At 47.3% G+C, this 17,328-nt stretch overlaps 1 protein-coding gene across 5 annotated transcripts in view; it reads left to right on the top strand.

Moving 5' to 3' along the window:
* USP15 (ubiquitin specific peptidase 15) overlaps window positions 1-17,328 on the top strand; it is a 709,686-nt gene that overhangs the window by 227,233 nt on the left and 465,125 nt on the right. For 3 of the 5 annotated variants that reach the window (XR_011281918.1, XM_069629847.1, XM_069629846.1), the window contains exon 7: window positions 17,104-17,187. The exons of the other annotated variants lie outside the window; for them this stretch is intronic. Coding sequence is in view for 2 of the 3 variants with exons in the window: in XM_069629847.1 (XP_069485948.1) it covers window positions 17,104-17,187 (84 nt within the window). In the remaining variant the exon portion in view is untranslated. The remainder of the gene's footprint in view (window positions 1-17,103; window positions 17,188-17,328) is intronic. 5 annotated transcript variants of the gene reach the window in all.

Genomic DNA, 17,328 nt, shown 5'->3' with positions numbered 1-17,328 from the left:
CAATCAAACCTCCTTAAATACACTGGAAACGCAGATGGACCTTCGTATTGCGGAGTTAGAACATAGGGAAGAGGAAATAAAGCTGAAGGTGGACGATCTTGAAAATAGAGAACGTCGTAACAACATACGTGTGCATGGCATTCCCGAAAAGGAAGGGGAGACTGATCTTGATTTGAGGCAATCCATCCACAACATCCTGAAACTCCTCTTTAAGGACGATCTGGTAGACGAACCCAAAATCGACCGCGTCCACAGGGCAGGAGGCAGGGCAGGAGGTCCGCGTTCGGTCCTAGTCAGATTTCACAACTACGCTGACAGGGCCCGCATCTTGGAAAAAGCTAGAAATGCCCCACCACTCACCATGGGTGACGCGACTGTCTCTCTTTACCAGGATTTGTCATCCCTCACGCTTGCTCTGAGAAGAAAATGTATCCCAATTACAAGGATGCTGAAAGACAAGGGAAGCAGATATCGATGGGGGTACCCGTTCTCTCTCACCTTCGAGTGGCAAGGCTCGACAATAAAGCTCGCAACGGAGAAGGAAATTGCAGACTGCACAGCTGATCTCTTGGGCGATCACGCAGGGGAGCCCTCCCAGGGGGATCCAAATATAAAGGAAGCTGAATGGCGCATCAAGGGCCCCCGCCGGAGGCGTATCCAGGGCTCCAGGAAATTTCGGAGGATGGATGACTCGCGTGACATGGAACACTAGCTTGGACAGGGGTCGTGTGTGCTCAATTACTGGGGGAAAAATGCCTTCCTCAGAAGGGTGCCTTGCCCCGATCGCTTCATTTGAGGCCCCGCCTGATGGGTCGAGGGGTCGACTGAGGTGTTACTTGCTCATTGAGGATCATGGATCCACACGCCTTCCTCGAGGCGCTCCTTGACTGCGATATATCAACCTACGTAGGGAGCATTCGATTCTGTTTGCACGGTGAACTTGGTGATGGATATGAGGTAATATCCATGCAGCATAGACATTCTGGGGGGAGTCGATAGTACTGTTTCGAAGCTGCGGTTTACTCAGGTTTTTGTGTGATTTGTTTGTTGGGGGCTCACTGTTATGTTTGCTTGTAATGGGAAGGGACTGCTTGTTCTTGCGGTCCCCGCTGATGGTCCGAATTCGACTGGGTGAGGTCAACCCAGCCGGGTCGGGCGCCGATCATAAAGGGGATGGGGGAGGGTGGGGAGGGTGGGGAGGGTGGGGTAGAAGGGCAACATTTAATCGACCACAACTTAGATTTGAAGGGAGAAATAGCACAATACCCATGTACGCGAGGGCTTTACACACGGAATTGGCGCTGTCGCAGGCACACTCGAGGTGCATACACACGTATATGACCTAAAATGACACACACACTTTCCACAGATACCATACGTATCTGCACGCTTAATGTTAAGGGGCTGAACTCCCCCACCAAGAGATCTATGGTGGCCAGGGAATTTAAGAGATCGAAGATCGACATTCTCTTTCTTCAGGAAACGAGATATCGGAAGGGCGAGGAGAGAATGATTCCATCACGGGAGGTTGGGCCCACCTTTTGGAGCTCGGGCGCTCTGAAGAAAGCGGGGGTGGGAATCATAATCCGCAAGAGCCTGCGGAGCACTATTATGGAGACATGGACAGATCAGGAGGGGAGGGCCCTCATAGTCATTGCTAACATAAGGGGCACGATAGTCACCCTCGCCACACTCTATGCACCTAACCAGGGGCAGAACAGATTTCTGCATAAAATCAGTGAAAAGGTCTTTGGAATGGCCAAAGGACACACGGTCCTCGGCGGAGACTTTAACACGTGGATGGACAGCTCCTTAGATAGACAATCCAAAGCAGACGCAGCAGACCCACCCGGTATATCAAACGAGGCGAACATCAAGCTGACCCTTGACCTCTTTGGCCTCACTGACTCCTGGCGTCACTTACACCCGTTGGAGAGGGGCTTCACCTTCCATTCCCTCCCCCATGACACGCTTACGCGCATTGATTACATTTTTCTCTCAGAACATCTCACGCGTATAATGCAGGCAGCCAGTATACATACCTCCGCCTGGACGGATCATGATATGGTGGCGGTGGACATACCCTGGCATGACCTAGCCCCGCGAAACTCCAAATGGAGATGCAACGACTCTCTATGGGCCGATTTGGCCTTCAGAGAAAACCTGGAAAATGAAATAAAACAGTTTTTCCTTATAAATGATACGGGGGAGGTGGGGAAGCTACATGTCTGGGAGGCCGGCAAAGCGACGCTGAGGGGAATATTAATAAAAGAGGGAGCCGATAAAAAACGTGAACGTGCTCTGGTGGAGACGGATATAAGGGAAAGGCTTGGGAGGGCGCAGGCCATGGCACAGTCATCCCCATCTGAGAGGGCTGCACATATTGCCGAAGTCCGCCGTCTCAGGGAGGAGTTGAGGATACTCATTGCCGGTAAGACGGCACAGACCCTACAGTATCTCAAGCAGAAGTTCTATGAGAAGGGTGACAGGGCCGACGCTCTCTTGGCGGCCCGCCTTCGCGCGCAAAAAGCGGAGAGATGGGTTGAAACGATCGAGAGACTTGATGGCACTCTCACAGACACGGTAGTCACGGCCCCTGAGGACATACAGGAAGCATTTGCTTACTTTTACGAAGACCTATATACATGTGACCCGCCCCCCCCCGTAGGGAGTATAGATGCATATCTGAAGGAATTGCAGATCCCCACACTATCACCCACTGATGCGGATTCCTTAGACACGCCTGTTCTTGAAGAGGAAGTCATAGAGGCCATCAAGAGGTTGAAAACAGGCAAAGCCCCAGGGGACGATGGATTCACGCCTGGGTTCTATAAAACGTTCTCCCCCTTCATTGCTCCCTTTCTTACATCACTATTTAACAACATCTTTATCACAGGCCAGGCACCTCCATCTTTTTCGCAAGCCCTCCTCGCGGTCATCCCAAAAGAGGGCCGTGACCCCAGACACTGTAGCTCTTATCGCCCCATCTCCTTGCTTAATATCGATGCGAAGATTTACGCCAGAGTGATCGCAGCCCGGTTAGAGACATTCCTCCCTAGGCTGATAAATTCCGACCAAGTTGGCTTTGTCCTTGGCAGACAGGGCGCGGATACAATGAGAAAAACGCTGCACCTAATCCACGAAGCAAAGGAGATGGGGGGAGACCCGTCTCTCCTGTCTTTGGATGCCGAGAAGGCCTTTGACCGGGTCTCCTGGGAATTCCTAGAGAGGGTATTGAGTTCATACGGGCTGGGACCACAGCTCTCCCGTGCCATTAAAGCACTTTATAGCTCCCCTGTGACGTCCGTGGCGGTGAACGGGGGATACTCTCGTTGGTTTCCCCTTGAGAGAGGCACAAGGCAAGGCTGTCCACTGTCGGCGATCCTATTTGTGCTGTCTCTAGAACCGTTGGCACAAAAACTGAGAAACGACGCCAGAGTTAAGGGTATCACGGTGGGCGACCGGGAATATAAATTGGGACTATACGCAGATGACATTCTGCTACATGTGACCGACCCTTTGAACTCGATCCCGGCAGCATTTAGTATTATTGAGGAGTATGGAGCGTTGGCAGGACTGAAAATTAACACGGGCAAGTCTGTCGTCCTTCCAATAGACACCCGCAGAGACGCGGACGTCGAGCGCTTCGCCCCCTTGGGCGTTAAGGTCAGCCTCACTACGCTCCGATACCTGGGCATTAACGTCACCCGAGACCTTGAATCCCTGTATGAGGCCAACTTTCCCCCAATGTCCATTGCTCTCCAGAAAGATGTCCAAAGGTGGTCCAAACTTACCATCTCGTGGCTAGGGCGTCTGAATGCTGTAAAAATGGTCCTGCTCCCTAAAATATTGTACTTATTTCAAATGCTCCCTATTCAAATGCCCCCGGACTACTTTACAGACATAAGGAAATTGATACTAACCTTTTTATGGCAAGGCCAAAAGCCAAGAATCCCGAGACCCCTCCTTCAACTTAGAAAAGATAACGCTGGGGTGGGCCTCCCAGATATTGAGACATACTATAGAGCCACTCAGCTTAGGGTCCTTGTCCCACATTTCAGACAGCAGTCAGAACCCCAGTGGATAGCGCTTGATAATTACCACCTCCGTCCCTTTATCATGAGTGAATGGCTATGGGTGCCTGGACCACAACTACGTAACACTGTCAAATCCCATCCCATCATAGGTACGATATGGTCGATATGGAAACCAGGGAGGAAAATGGTGGGTGTCACAACGTGGCCTGCCCCACTGGGGCATCTCTGGTCACCAGGGATCCGCGATGCTATTCCGGAACCAGGGAGTTATGAAGCATGGTACCAGGCGGGGCTAGAAAGGGCAGGACAACTGCGCCGCAATGACTCCTTTATTACCATTCAGGAGTTGCAGGAAGCCCTCGGCATAGGTAAACTCTCGGTCTTCCTGTATCTTAGACTCAAGGGGGTAATGACCAGACCCATATGGAAGCAACAGTTACAAAGAGACCTCACGCCGTTTGAAGAGATCCTCGATCGGTGCACTAGCTCCAAGGGTCTGATCAGTGCTATGTACCTCGCACTCATTGAAATCGATATTAAACCCTCCTTGACACTTAAGAGAAAATGGGAAGCTGATATGGGCAGGCAAATTTCCCCAAAACTGTGGTTACAAATGTGCAGAAGGACGGCGAAGTCCTCCCTCTCGTGCCAATATAAATTACATGCCACCAAATTACTATACAGATGGCAATACGACCCTGCCCGGCTGGCCAAGATGTACCAGGGAGTGAGCCCGAACTGTTGGAGGGGTTGTGGGAGGCGGGCCGATTATTGGCATATGTGGTGGGGATGCGCAAAGGTCCAATTCTATTGGTCAGAAGTCCTTAGCTGGATCAGGGACCTCGATGGGGAGGAAAGAGAGATGCATCCACTGCTCGTTTTGTTTTCTCTAACTGAGGAAGAGGATAGAATAGTGGTGGCATGCAAAATGGTGCAGGGTCTATTGATGGCTGCTCGAGCATGTCTTACTATGACATGGAAGAGACCCACGCTCCCCAGCAAGAGTGAATGGCGAGCAGTCGCACTGAGCATTTACAGAATGGAGTGCCTGACTGCAGCATTGCATGGGGATCGTTCCACGGTAGAGAACGCCTGGTTGGAGTTTCGCTCTATATATGCGTTGTAAGGTGTGTTTGACACACGCTATGTCCAAAGCTACGAAGGCCTAACGATTGGATTGACTCGAGTACGTGTCTGTTAAATCAATGTGCGACTTTTATGCCCACTGCCATGACTGAAATGACGGTTAATTAATGTTGTTCAACGCTCTCTCTAAGTTCCGGTTTGATATCATGTGCGGGGGGTGGGAATTAGGGGTGGGATATGTTTAGATGCAATAGTTTGGGGTTTTCTTTTTCCTTTCTTTTTCTCTTTTCTTTTCTCAGGTATGCGATATAACTGATTGTTATAATACTTACATGCTCGCTTTTTTTTCTTTCTGTAACCAAGAGATGTAAGCTGCATTTATGTGACTGCCGAACTTTTCAAAATCAATAAAAGTGAAATTTAAAAAAAAAAAATACATTGCACCGTATGGAATGACGCCTTTTAATTTAAATGTCTTGAATTGCTGTTTCCTGTATGTTAGTCACCCTTGGAACTCTTCCTGCTTCTCTTCAGCCTCATCAGAGAGCTGGTTAGGACCTGCTTATAACTGTGCTGTTCACTACTGTTAAATCTTGCCCTCAACTCACCTGTGGCTTATCATCCACCTAGTCATTTAAGGGCTATGCTTAGTTCTTTCATTGGTGCATAACTTGATTTAACATGGGCATTCCCTGAGCTGTTGGGTGCTCCCCATAGTGAAGCATCTACAGCTCATACAGGCACTGCAGGTACCATTGGGGATCTGCAACCATTGCATTTGGTTCACAAATAGGGTTCTAGAATTAGCACACGCTTGATAAACCAATGGATGTCACCGCTTTCCCAGCACCTTACACCTTTTTGCAGGACGGCCAAACTGTATCCCCCATTTCCAACTCCAGCTTACAAAAATGAAGGCAAACCAAGCTTCCAAGTCTATATCAATACCATCACACATGCCAGCACCCACAAACACTGCCAAACTACATCACCCTGCCCATGCACACTTACTCCAGCAATTGGATCTTTCATGGATTCACATGCTGTGAATATTCCCTGTCGTCCGGATGAGAATCCCTGGTTACTTTAATTTAGTACTTTTCCTATGGAAAAATGTTCACACCTTGAGTGTGCCATCAGCATAGTCGTGGATGCTTTTAGGCCCCACCAATAGGATGCCGAGTGTAGACCTCTGCCCCAGCAGCTTCTTCCCCTCAGATTTCAACCGTCTTTCTAGCAGGTGGGATTCCTCAAGTTCTAATCTTCACTGAGAAATTCTTTACCCACAATAAAAATATTTTGTCACACTAAATTCAATCCAGAGCAACCGATGACTCTTCTACGGCGTCGGCTACAACATGGAGACCGTCAGACCTAGGAAATCCTTGTTCAGGCCCTGTGGGACGTGCAGCCAAAAAGATGTCTATGAAGGTGACAGGCATGTAGACTGCATATACTGCCCATACCCTAACCATTCCTCAGAGGAATGTGAAATCTGTCAGGGTTTTTCTCAGAAAACCCTCAAGGACAGGAAGTGTTGACTGATTTTTTTGGCTAAAAGAAGGGGCATACCGGCGTCGAAGACGGTCTCGTCAAGGAGTGGGAGAGCTACCACCCCCTCTGATAGATGTTCGCCATCAAGCCAAAGGTCCAGGTCGGAAGACCGACCTATGAAGAAACAAAAAAAAGGTGAGTCTAAATCGTCAACAAGCTAGGATAAGACTGCCCCACAACCCCAGTCTCCTACTAAAAAGAAACTGGTTAGCAACGAAGGCTCCATGTCGAAGCAGTCATCGAAAATCCTGTCGGCGAAAGCGTCATCGTCCTCAAAGCAGGCCTATAAGGGCCCACGCCCGTCAACAAAGTCAACCTCCCTTTCATCAAGAACATCCTCTCCGACGAAGAAGCATAAGACCAAATCGTCCACAAAGACCCCACCTTCTTTGATGAAGAAGAAACACCACTTGTTGCCAGAGTCTCGTACTTCTAGTGAAGGGCATAGATCCTCCTCTGAACAAGAGTCGTCCACGAGACATCCTCCTCCTCTGCCAAAATCATCGACGTTACATACTCTGACGAAACGGGACATCACTCGTCGACAACGAAAAAATGAAAATCTCCATGGAGTGAAGCAGTAGTGCACACACCCCCATCAACGAGTTGAAGCCATGGTTCATCCCGAACAACCTATCCTACAGCTACAGCAGGAAAATATACTATCCTGAAGTAAAGGAATACTTAGAACTCTAATGGAGGAACCAACAGAGCCCAGGCAACTCCCTCTAGGTGTGTCACCCATAAAATAAACTGAAATCATGCCTGATGAAATCCTACAACATGAGATAGCATCTGACTTTGAACCTCCTAGGGAGGAGTGCCCAAGAGTCATGGATTCTGATTCCGAGGAATGCACAGTGATCCAACCCCATGCACAGGACAGGTCTTCTATTTGGCTCCAATCAAGAGGGGAAGGAATACCAGTAAGACTAAAGAGAGTACCCTTTGTTTTTCCCTCCTACACCATCGGGAACAGGAGGTATGACACCAACATACCCTCTAATAAATCCACAATCTCTACCATCTCTGCAAGTACTTTCAACTCTACAAAGTATATTAGGGCAACTCAATGTGAGGCTCCCACCTCCTCAGCCTCAGGGGATCCCTCAATGCAGGAAAGATCAGCTAACACCAGGTCAGCAAGCAGTACATGGAAGAGATCCGGGGCACTCGTCCAGGGAGCACGGCAAACGCACACAGGTCGCAATCTCCACCCAGGCCGCCACCTCCACGAAAAGATAGCCCGTTAATAGGCGTACAAGAAGAAGGAGTTAGTGGATACTGTTTTCTTTTTGATCACATGGGTAAGCGCAGAAAGGCTGTATTTGCAATACCCACCCTAGATCATGTCTGACAAGAGGGGTATGAACTCTGAAACATCCTTTCACCGAACCTGCAGTAAAAGGAAGAATAGTCAAGAAATTCAAGGCAATGGACACAACCCCAAAATGTCTAACCTCTCAACCCTCTCCAGATTCGGTAATGTCAGCGGCAGAAAGTCGCAAAGCCTGTGAACACCACAAATGTGCTACACCCCTGGAGAATGAGGGCAGAAAACCTGATGCTTTCGGCAAGAAAGTACCAACCATCGAAGCATGACAGTTAAAGCTGCCAACGCCCTGGCGATAGTGGCTCGCTATGATGCCGAAATGTGCCACTGGTTGGCTCCCATATTTGAGCATTTGCCAGTACAACAGTGAAAGGAGGCCATGACACTGGTACGTGAGGGTGAGGAAGCCTCAAACCAACATTGCAGTGGATCTCGTAGAGACAGGATTCAAGCAAATTTGTAATGGTGTCGTCCTTAGAAGACAAGGATGGCTACGCTGCACCGACTTTGGGCAGGAGGTGCAACATAAGGTCGTTAACCTGCCATTCAAGGGAGAGAACGTTTTTGGGGACAAAATCAATTAGGCCCTTAAGGCAATGAAGGCAGACTCCGATACTGCTAGATCATTAACTGCCTTACAGGAAAGAAGGTTTTATCGTCCCTTTCTTGGAGCCTCGGGTCAAACCAGGCTGTCTTCTACAAGGGATGCCAAGAACTACACAAGATCCGGCTACTACTCCCAGGGATATAGAAGGAAATACCAGACCTCACAACGCAGCAGGGATTACCACCAAGCACAACGCAAACACGCCTTGTCCCCCTCGCAGAGAGGTAGGCAGAAAAAAGCCCAGCAATGACTACCTCAAAGCCCACCAGTGGGAAGAAATGTGGCGCTTCATTTCAACAGGTGGCGAGCAATTACAAAAGACAGATGGGTGCTAGATGCCATCCAAAACAGCCATCTGTTGGAATTCAAACGCACATAGAAACCCTTACCTCCTGTAACGCTGTCACATTCGCACCTTCGAATTCTTCAACAAGAAGTGCTTCAAATGTAAGAGTTCCACCTTCATCGAGGGGGGAAAAGGGGTATACACAAGATACTTAATAGTAAAAAAGCTGGACGTCAAGTGGTGTCCAATCTTGGATTTAAGAAAATTAAACATCAAGAAACCAAAGTTCAAAATGGTCACACTACAAGACGTCATAAAGGCCGTATAGCCTCACAAATATTTATCGGCTTTAGACCTGCAAGAAGCCTACTTTCACATCCCAATACATCTGAGAAACTGAAAGTATCTCAGAACTGGTAATGACTTTCGGCGACCTTGAATCTGAGTCCCCAGGACTTTAGTCAAATACCTAGCGTCAGTGGCAGCTTTCCTCAGAAAACGGGGCCACCACGTTTACCCATACCTAGAGGACTGGTTGGTCTGAGGCCCAAAACATCAAGAAACCTCCACTTCGCTGAGATGGACAGAAACTCTACTCCAACAATTGGGATTTGAAATAAACTACACCAAATCTTGCGAAGTGTCATCGAAAGTTTGGTGTTCCTGGGCACATTTTTCACAGAAAAGGGCCTATTCAGACCCTCAGCCGACAGTGCACAGATTAACCCTTGCACGCTCTTTCACCCCAAACAAATCCGTGTGCAAATACATGGCTCTGCTAGGGACCATGTTACAGGTAAAATGATTTCTAGATATCAGATGGTCGCAGACACAAGGTTCCTGGGAAGACCAGATAACCATCACTCCAGCGCTCTCAAAGTCTCTCAAATGGTGGCCGGTCCTTGACAAAATCTCAAATGGGATGTCACTAGTAGAACCGACTCACCAACTCCCGATCATGACCGATGCCTCCTTGGCGGGTTGTGGAGATCACCTAGGCACACACCAGATCAAAGGCCTGTGGACTCCCAAAGAATCGACCCTACACGTAAATGTCCTGCAGCTGCGAGCGGTCCGTTGGGCCCTATATTCCTTTCTGCCACTTCAGTAGTGCGGATCCTCACAGACCATACCACCGCAATGTTTTACCTGCGCAAGCAGGGAGGAACATGATCAAACACCTTGTCTCAGGAAGCTCAAGCCATTTGGCACTGGGCCATTCGCAACATTGATTTGCAAGCATTCCCCTTTCTGGGATACACAACTAACAGGCAGACACACTCAGCAAAGACTCTACGCAGTCCCACGAATGGAACCTTCACGGCAACCAAATAAAAAAAGATTGTATCTGCGTGGGGCCAGCCACCTCTGGACCTCTTCGCCACAAGGTGCAACAAACAATGCAAAGCATTTGCACGCAGGTTGCCACACCCGAGCTCACAGGGGGGCGCATTCTCGTTCCCCTGGAGCGGCATCTTCGCATATGCGTTCCCTCCACTTCCGCTTATCAGGAAGACAATCCAGATGATCTGCAAATACCATTGCAAAATAATCCTGGTTGGTGGCACCATACTGGCCCTGACAAACCTGGCCCTTGCTTTAATCCTGCATCATGACCCATGCTCCCTCAAGCTGACAGCATGGCTCCTGATCATGCCAAATTCGGCCACCTAGACATCCCGCAGGAATGGCAGCGCATTCTAGCAGCAGCTAGGGCACATTTCACAAATAGCTCCTACAACCAGAAGTGGAAAGGTTCTGCGCACGGTGTTTGCAGCAGTCCAACCTTCAACCACTGGCCATACGAGCACAACAGGTTTTTCCCTGTTTTCTGAAGCTGGCAAAGGAAGGTCTTGCAATCTCCTTCATAAAGGTACACCTGGCAGCAATCTCCAGGTACACCAGAAAAAGGAAAACTTCCTCTCTACAGCGACAGGCTGCTCAAGCAGTTCCTAAAGGGGCTTTTTTGTATTTTTCCTCCGAGGAAAAGAATACCACCTGTGTGGACCTTAAATCATTTCCTAGCCAGCCTCATGAAAGCTTCTTTTGAACCTCTTTGGTGCACAGCAAGTTTCTGACCTGGAAAGTGGTGTTCCTGATCGCTATTACGTACTCCAGCCGAGTCTCTGAACTATAGGCCTTAGTGGTGGACCCTCCATACCTCTGATTTGCAAAGTACAAAGTAATCCTCTCCACTAATCCTCACGTTATCCCGAAAGTGCCATCTGAATTCCACAAATATGCAACTATCACCTTACCTACATTCTTCCAGGATGTCAATTCCCCAGCGGAGAGAGCATTGCATGCCCTAGAGGTAAAAAGGGTGTTACAATACTACCTGGAAGGACAAAATGCTTTAGAGCAGCACAACAGTTCTTTATCGCTTTTGGACCCTCGAACAAAGGGCAAGCTATCATAAAGCAGGGTTTTGCAAGGTGAATGTCCTCAGTGATTTCCAACAGGCCACTACAGACTACAGCCAGGGCACATTCTACTAGAGCCACAGCAGCTTCGGCAGCTATCATACATTCAACAACAGCACGTGGAAGATGTGCAAATGGGACGAGCAGTCCTTCAACGGCTGTTCCAGTAAAGTAAGTCCCGCAGCTTCCAGGGTTTTTTGTAATTACGTATGTGTACTTCTGGCATGAGCGTAAAAATGCAAAGGTTACAAAACTTTGTTTGCCTGTTTCTTTCTCCTCCAGACAAGTATACTGATATAAAGTGTATTCACAGCATGTGAATCCATGAAAGATCCAATGCTGGGGAAGGGAGTAGTTTCTTACCTGTAACTCCATTTCGAGTGGATTGTGTCCTCCCACGTATTCCTAATCTTTGACATGATTCGGAAAAGAAATTTGGCAGAGGGCTCTCTGCGTCCATGTCGTCGCGTAGATGTCCCTAGAAGGCCTCCGCCAAGGAAGATGCCATCGAGGGGTATACATAGCACGCGCAGCGCCTGTTGGCCTTTTTCCGCAAAAGGCGTTTGTTTAGTGTGAAATTCGGCGCGCTTCATCTGTGACGTACTGTTACTTCATGGAGAAATGATGTCATCATCTTCAACACCGTGAACGCCAAAGTCCGGTTTTAAAAAAATTCCAAGATTGCGGGACGAAGATGTCTCTAACTGACCTGCATTGTCTGTCTCTGGTGCCTCACGGAGGACCACGACACCACAGATTGTTCCAAGTGCCAATCCATGACGGTAAAAGCCTTGAGTGAACGGAAGGGGAAACTTAAGGTAGGAAAAATCCCCAAATCACCTAAGCTCCGACCGGCTAGGCCTTCGACCGACGAGTCGAGAGGCGAGACTCCTCGGAGAACGGCGGCCAGCCTTCTAGGTCCAGAAGGGGTTCCCACCACTCGTCGCCATCTTCAAAGAAATCAGAGGAGGCAACGAAGGTCGCCTTCGTCGACTTCATCGGGCGGTTCCCCTGAAAGGGTTGCATGCCCTACAAAAGAAAAACCACTGCTGAATGGGAAGACTTCAGGGTGGAAATGTTGAAAGTTTTAACAAGCAAATCATGCTCCGACCAAGCCTTCGAAAGAAGATGAAAAGCAGAGGTCTTGACTGAAAATCTGTGCGCCTTCGAGCCTGGATAAAAGAACTGATCCACATTGAGGGGCCTCGATCTGAAAAATCAAAGGATCACTCGACATGGTGAGATGTCGAGTTTGTCGACGCCATCGACACCTTTGACGCCGGTGGTGCCTTCGACGCCCGTCAGACACTCGACGCATACTAAGCCCTCGACATCAGCCCCAAAGTCTTTGACGCCAGCTGCGCCACATTTGCCAGCTAAGACGTCGGAGCCAAGCGCCCCTTCAAAATCGGCGCAGACAAAGAAAATGTTGACAACTTCAACATCAAAGCCTCTGGGTACAAAACCAGAACAAATATATGCTCCACTCCCGAAGAAAGTGTTTTTTTAAGTCTCTTCTTCATTTAAAGAGGAAGAGCAATCTTACAATGAGGGAGCCCCATTTGGCTTGCAGTATGGTACACCCAATGTACCAGAGAGCTTTATCTCGGAGGAAAGTAGAATGCAAGCAAACAGCAAGTGGGGTTGATACCTCACCTGAACTTGAATTCGGAAAGCCAGAACCAGAACTTCTTATAGACAGGTTATCTCAAAGGTGGTTGAATATTTGGGTTGGAGCAGGCCACCTTTGCTCTATGACCAAGACGACCTCAGACATTCTGGGTCCACAAACGGATCCCATTTTGCCTTTTCATGTGGCACTGCAAAAAAGGGTGGCTAAGAACTGGGAGACTCTGGAATCTAATCCGGCAGTCGACAAGAACTTGACCAAAAAATACTACCTCTCCAGTAGTGACCCAGACTACCTGTCTAAACACCCCACTCCGGAGAGTCTGGTGGTGCAGGCAGCCATGGCTACTTCGAAACAGGCAGCGTACCCTACAATCCCTCCGGATACGGACGACAAGCGCGTAGATGGATGGGCGAGGAAGTTATTTTCACAAGGAGCATGGCACTAAAATCTGCCAACTCCACTTGTGCCCTCGCAAAGTTTTCATATACTCTATGTGACTGTATCTCCATGGCGGCAGGGCATATTCCCGAAGGGGATGAAAGGGACGGCTTCTAAGCTATTGTTAGGGAGGGCAAAGAAGCCCTTTGTGAGTCCCTTCAATCTGGATTGGATTCTGCAGTTGGCATTAGCAGATCCATGGCTACCAGCACCGTAATGCGCAGGTTTGCGTGTTTGGGGAAGTCTGGTTTTGCACCGGATGTGCAAGCTAGGCTTCTCAACATGCCTTTTGACGGGTGTCCTCTTCTTGGCAACAAGGCTGATGAGAGCCTTGAGGTTGCAGACCTGAAAGGCGGCTGCCAAATCTTTCGGCGCTGCTATTAGGCAACCTCAACCTTTTTGTCTTAGTGGGCAACCTTGAAGGTGTAGATTTTTTCATTAATACTCCTCAGTTGGAAGGGTGAGAGGAAAGGCTGCAATGTATTCCTGGTGGAATTCTACAAATAATTCAGGGTCTTACACCTAGGTTGCTGGCTAATTATAAGAAAGCAATAGTATATTGCCTGAATCATTCCGGGAGGCGACAATTGTCAATCTTCACAAAGCTGTCAAAGATCTACTGGATTGTGCATCAAAGTGTCTTCTGTCATGATAAATGTGGACAACAATATCTTGGTCAAACGACTACTGAGTGTTCTCACCAAGCTTGTCCACCATGACCAGGCTGGCTTTATGCCAGGCAGAAGCACAGTGCTGAATCTTCGAAGGCTATTCTTACTATTGGAGCAACTCAGAAGGGGAGATCAACACCATGCCTTAATAAACTTAGACTCCCACAAGGCCTTTGATTCGATCCACTGGCGCTTAATGCGTGAGACTGTGGACAGATTCAGGCTGGGCTCGGAGTTCGATAATTGGATTTAATTGTTCTATACCTCACCTTCAGCAAGGATTAAGATAAACTGGAACATATCAGAAAGATGTCTGATAAATAGGGGAACAAGACCGGGCTGCCCGCTCTCTCCAGTGGACTTTGCATTAATCCTAGAATCACTGGCATGCATAATGTATGCTGAAGATATATTAGTATATGTGCATAGGCCAAATATTGTGTTTGAGGGGATGCTCGAGACAGTAGGATTAGTGGCATTTTTGTGTCTGCTAATTAAGTTGTCGAAGTTGACTTGATACCCGCAACCTGGCGTTAACGCTCAATGGTTAACCAGCTCACCCCTCCAAGTGGTGGAAGTGTAATTTAAGTATTTAGACATCCAAGTAAACCACTTAAATGAGAGTAATTTAAGAGAATATCAGACAGCTGCTGCCTAGCTTTGAAAGACACATCAAACTTCTGGTTGAGTTTTCCGATGTCCCTGATAAGTAGAGTAGCTCTATTCAAAATGCTACTTCTCTGCAAAGCTCTCTTCCATTTCCAATCCCTGATGGTACAAATCCTTCGATAATTTTTGTTAGACTTGACTCTCTTACTCAAACTTTACTGGGAAGGTAAATTTGCTAGGATAGGGCTTAAAACCTTACAACGTCCCCATGATCAAGGTGGGATAGGAGCTTAGAATGGCAGCCTTGTAAACTTTGCAGGCTTCTGTCAAAAATGGGAGTCGGACACTTACTGACTTATACTCAGTACGCTGCCTGTATTGGCTCACTAATGGCACAACATTCCACAGGGACCCGAAGTACAGAACATCAACCAAATCCTACTTGTTCTCTGGCATGCGAAACAATGCACATCCGCATTATAGATCTGTGCAAAAAAGACAAGCTAGGCTTAATAGGACTACGGTAGTGAAGTCTAAGGATGTGACTTTGGGAGGGAGATCTTAGAATCGGAGTGGGACACGGCTAATGGCAATACCAAAAAGGTATGTCTGAATGCAAGGTTCCAACCAATCCGGTATGCATGCCTCCAAAAGGGCACATCTATCTATCCTCAGACAAAACAGATGCAGAGTGTTAATAGCACCTTCATGCATAGGTGGTGGGGCTGCTCAATGCTGGGGGATGTTTCAGCTGTGGTCAATGAGGAACTGGCCAGCATAGCAGAGGCAAGACTGGAATTGACGCCAGAGGTATGGCACTGTTCCCTCCCTGGCACCACGATGAATGAATGTATGAATACATCTTGCTGGGCCTGGTCTTAGCCAGAAGGTGTATCGCTTTGGGTTGGAAACAATCTGCCCAAAATTCACCCACCAAACCCCACCAATCCCACCATGTGAGCAGATTGGAAATGGGATCTTAGGAAATGGGGAGAGGTGGAGCGTGACTTCAGATTTCGGAAAAGGTAACATGGGAGGGAGAAACAATAAATTGCATATGGGACAAAGTTCTAGACATGACAGACGATCCATCGGACTAGTACCCACCCTAAATATGACCCTGTGAAGATCATGTGATGTTGAGGTTGGCTTTTGTTGATATCAAGATAAGGGAATACTCCACAGTGAAAGCTCCAAAGTAATGTCTAGTCAAACAACCTTTGTTGGTCACCGGGTAGTGGTATTGGTGAGACAAAGATGGGCATTGCTATGGTGGAGTGACAAAATGTGACATTTGTAATATGTACTTGCAAGCAAATGTTTAATGTTTGTTTCATTAGATATATTGTTTGTTATTGAATCCTGAAAATCTTGGTGCATTCAGAGAAAACATTAATATAAAAAATAAATGAGTGATGAAACAAATCGGTGGTCTTCCGTTAAGCATCGAAGATCGTGGTTGTTGAGGTGTTAGCTATGTTCTCTGTTTCTCACAGACGCCACTGGAGATCTTTGTTGGATGTGTATGTCATTGGAACTGTTATTGTGCACTAAGTGGTTGGTATGGATTTTCATGCTGCACTCATTGCTTGTACGTATCCAAGCCTTGTTCTGTGAACTGCATGGCGCTCTGGTGTACAGCAGCTGCCACGTTGTACTGTTGGGTTGATTTCCTTACATTTTCCTTCCTTTTTGCTGTCTTCACACTCCTCATTTTGATCACTGTGCCCGCCTACTGCCATGATATGGTACCCCTGTTCATCTGTGTGCTTGTTACCTTTGGAACTCTGAAGGGTAACTGCAGGCTTCGATTCGTCATTCTCATAGTGGTTTGCACTATTTTGGAATGAGAAAACAAATGAATTGTATTAAAATCATTGTGACGGATGAAATACTGTGAACTTCCATTGTAGACTTAATTCTGCATCTAGAATCCCCTTTAGCCCGAGACCTGCCAATATTCTAGTGTGGTCTTCCATGCTGCCTCAAGCTTTAAAACCACTCGTATTGAAAAGCGTGTTTACCTGTTTACATGTACTTTGCTTTTTTCATTTATTTGCATATGGTTTATTCAAAACCTTTACAAAAAGAAATTTAACAAATTGATTTTAGTACTTTGCTTTTGCTGTGTTCCTCATGTTCCAGGGAGAATAAGCCACACACGTATTTCGTACAAGTTTGTAATATGCTGTCCTACAACTCTCACAGCAAAGCAAGTTTTGATTTTAAACTCTGTGAAAGCAATTGAAACAAAAAGAACCAATGTCTCAGGTTTTGGGTTCCCTACATGGTAGGTTTTCTTTGGATCGTCATGTTTTCTTTTCTGCATACATAACCCATTCAATTATTTTTTTTCCTCACCTCATGATTGATTTTAAAACAATTCAGCGTTTTCTCCTAATTTAACATTCTCATATTTTTTGAAGTTCCCCAGGTGCATCCAATTTTTCATCTTTACCAAAGATCTCACCAACAATGTCAAATAATTATAACAGCATCAACAACAGAAAGTAAGCATTGCCTTTCAGAATTGTTTGTGTAATGGATTAGACGCATTAAGGCACAGTTACTGTGTTCTGTACTTTACAGATGTTCTTAAAGTTTTTTTGGGGTATTTGGAAGCAGAAATCTTTGCGCCATACTTTCTAATT

This window comes from Ambystoma mexicanum, chromosome 12, assembly GCF_040938575.1.
Source record: "Ambystoma mexicanum isolate Mex_15411 chromosome 12, UKY_AmexF1_1, whole genome shotgun sequence".
Taxonomy (NCBI): domain Eukaryota; kingdom Metazoa; phylum Chordata; class Amphibia; order Caudata; family Ambystomatidae; genus Ambystoma; species Ambystoma mexicanum.
This window is presented reverse-complemented; position numbering and strand designations above follow the sequence as displayed.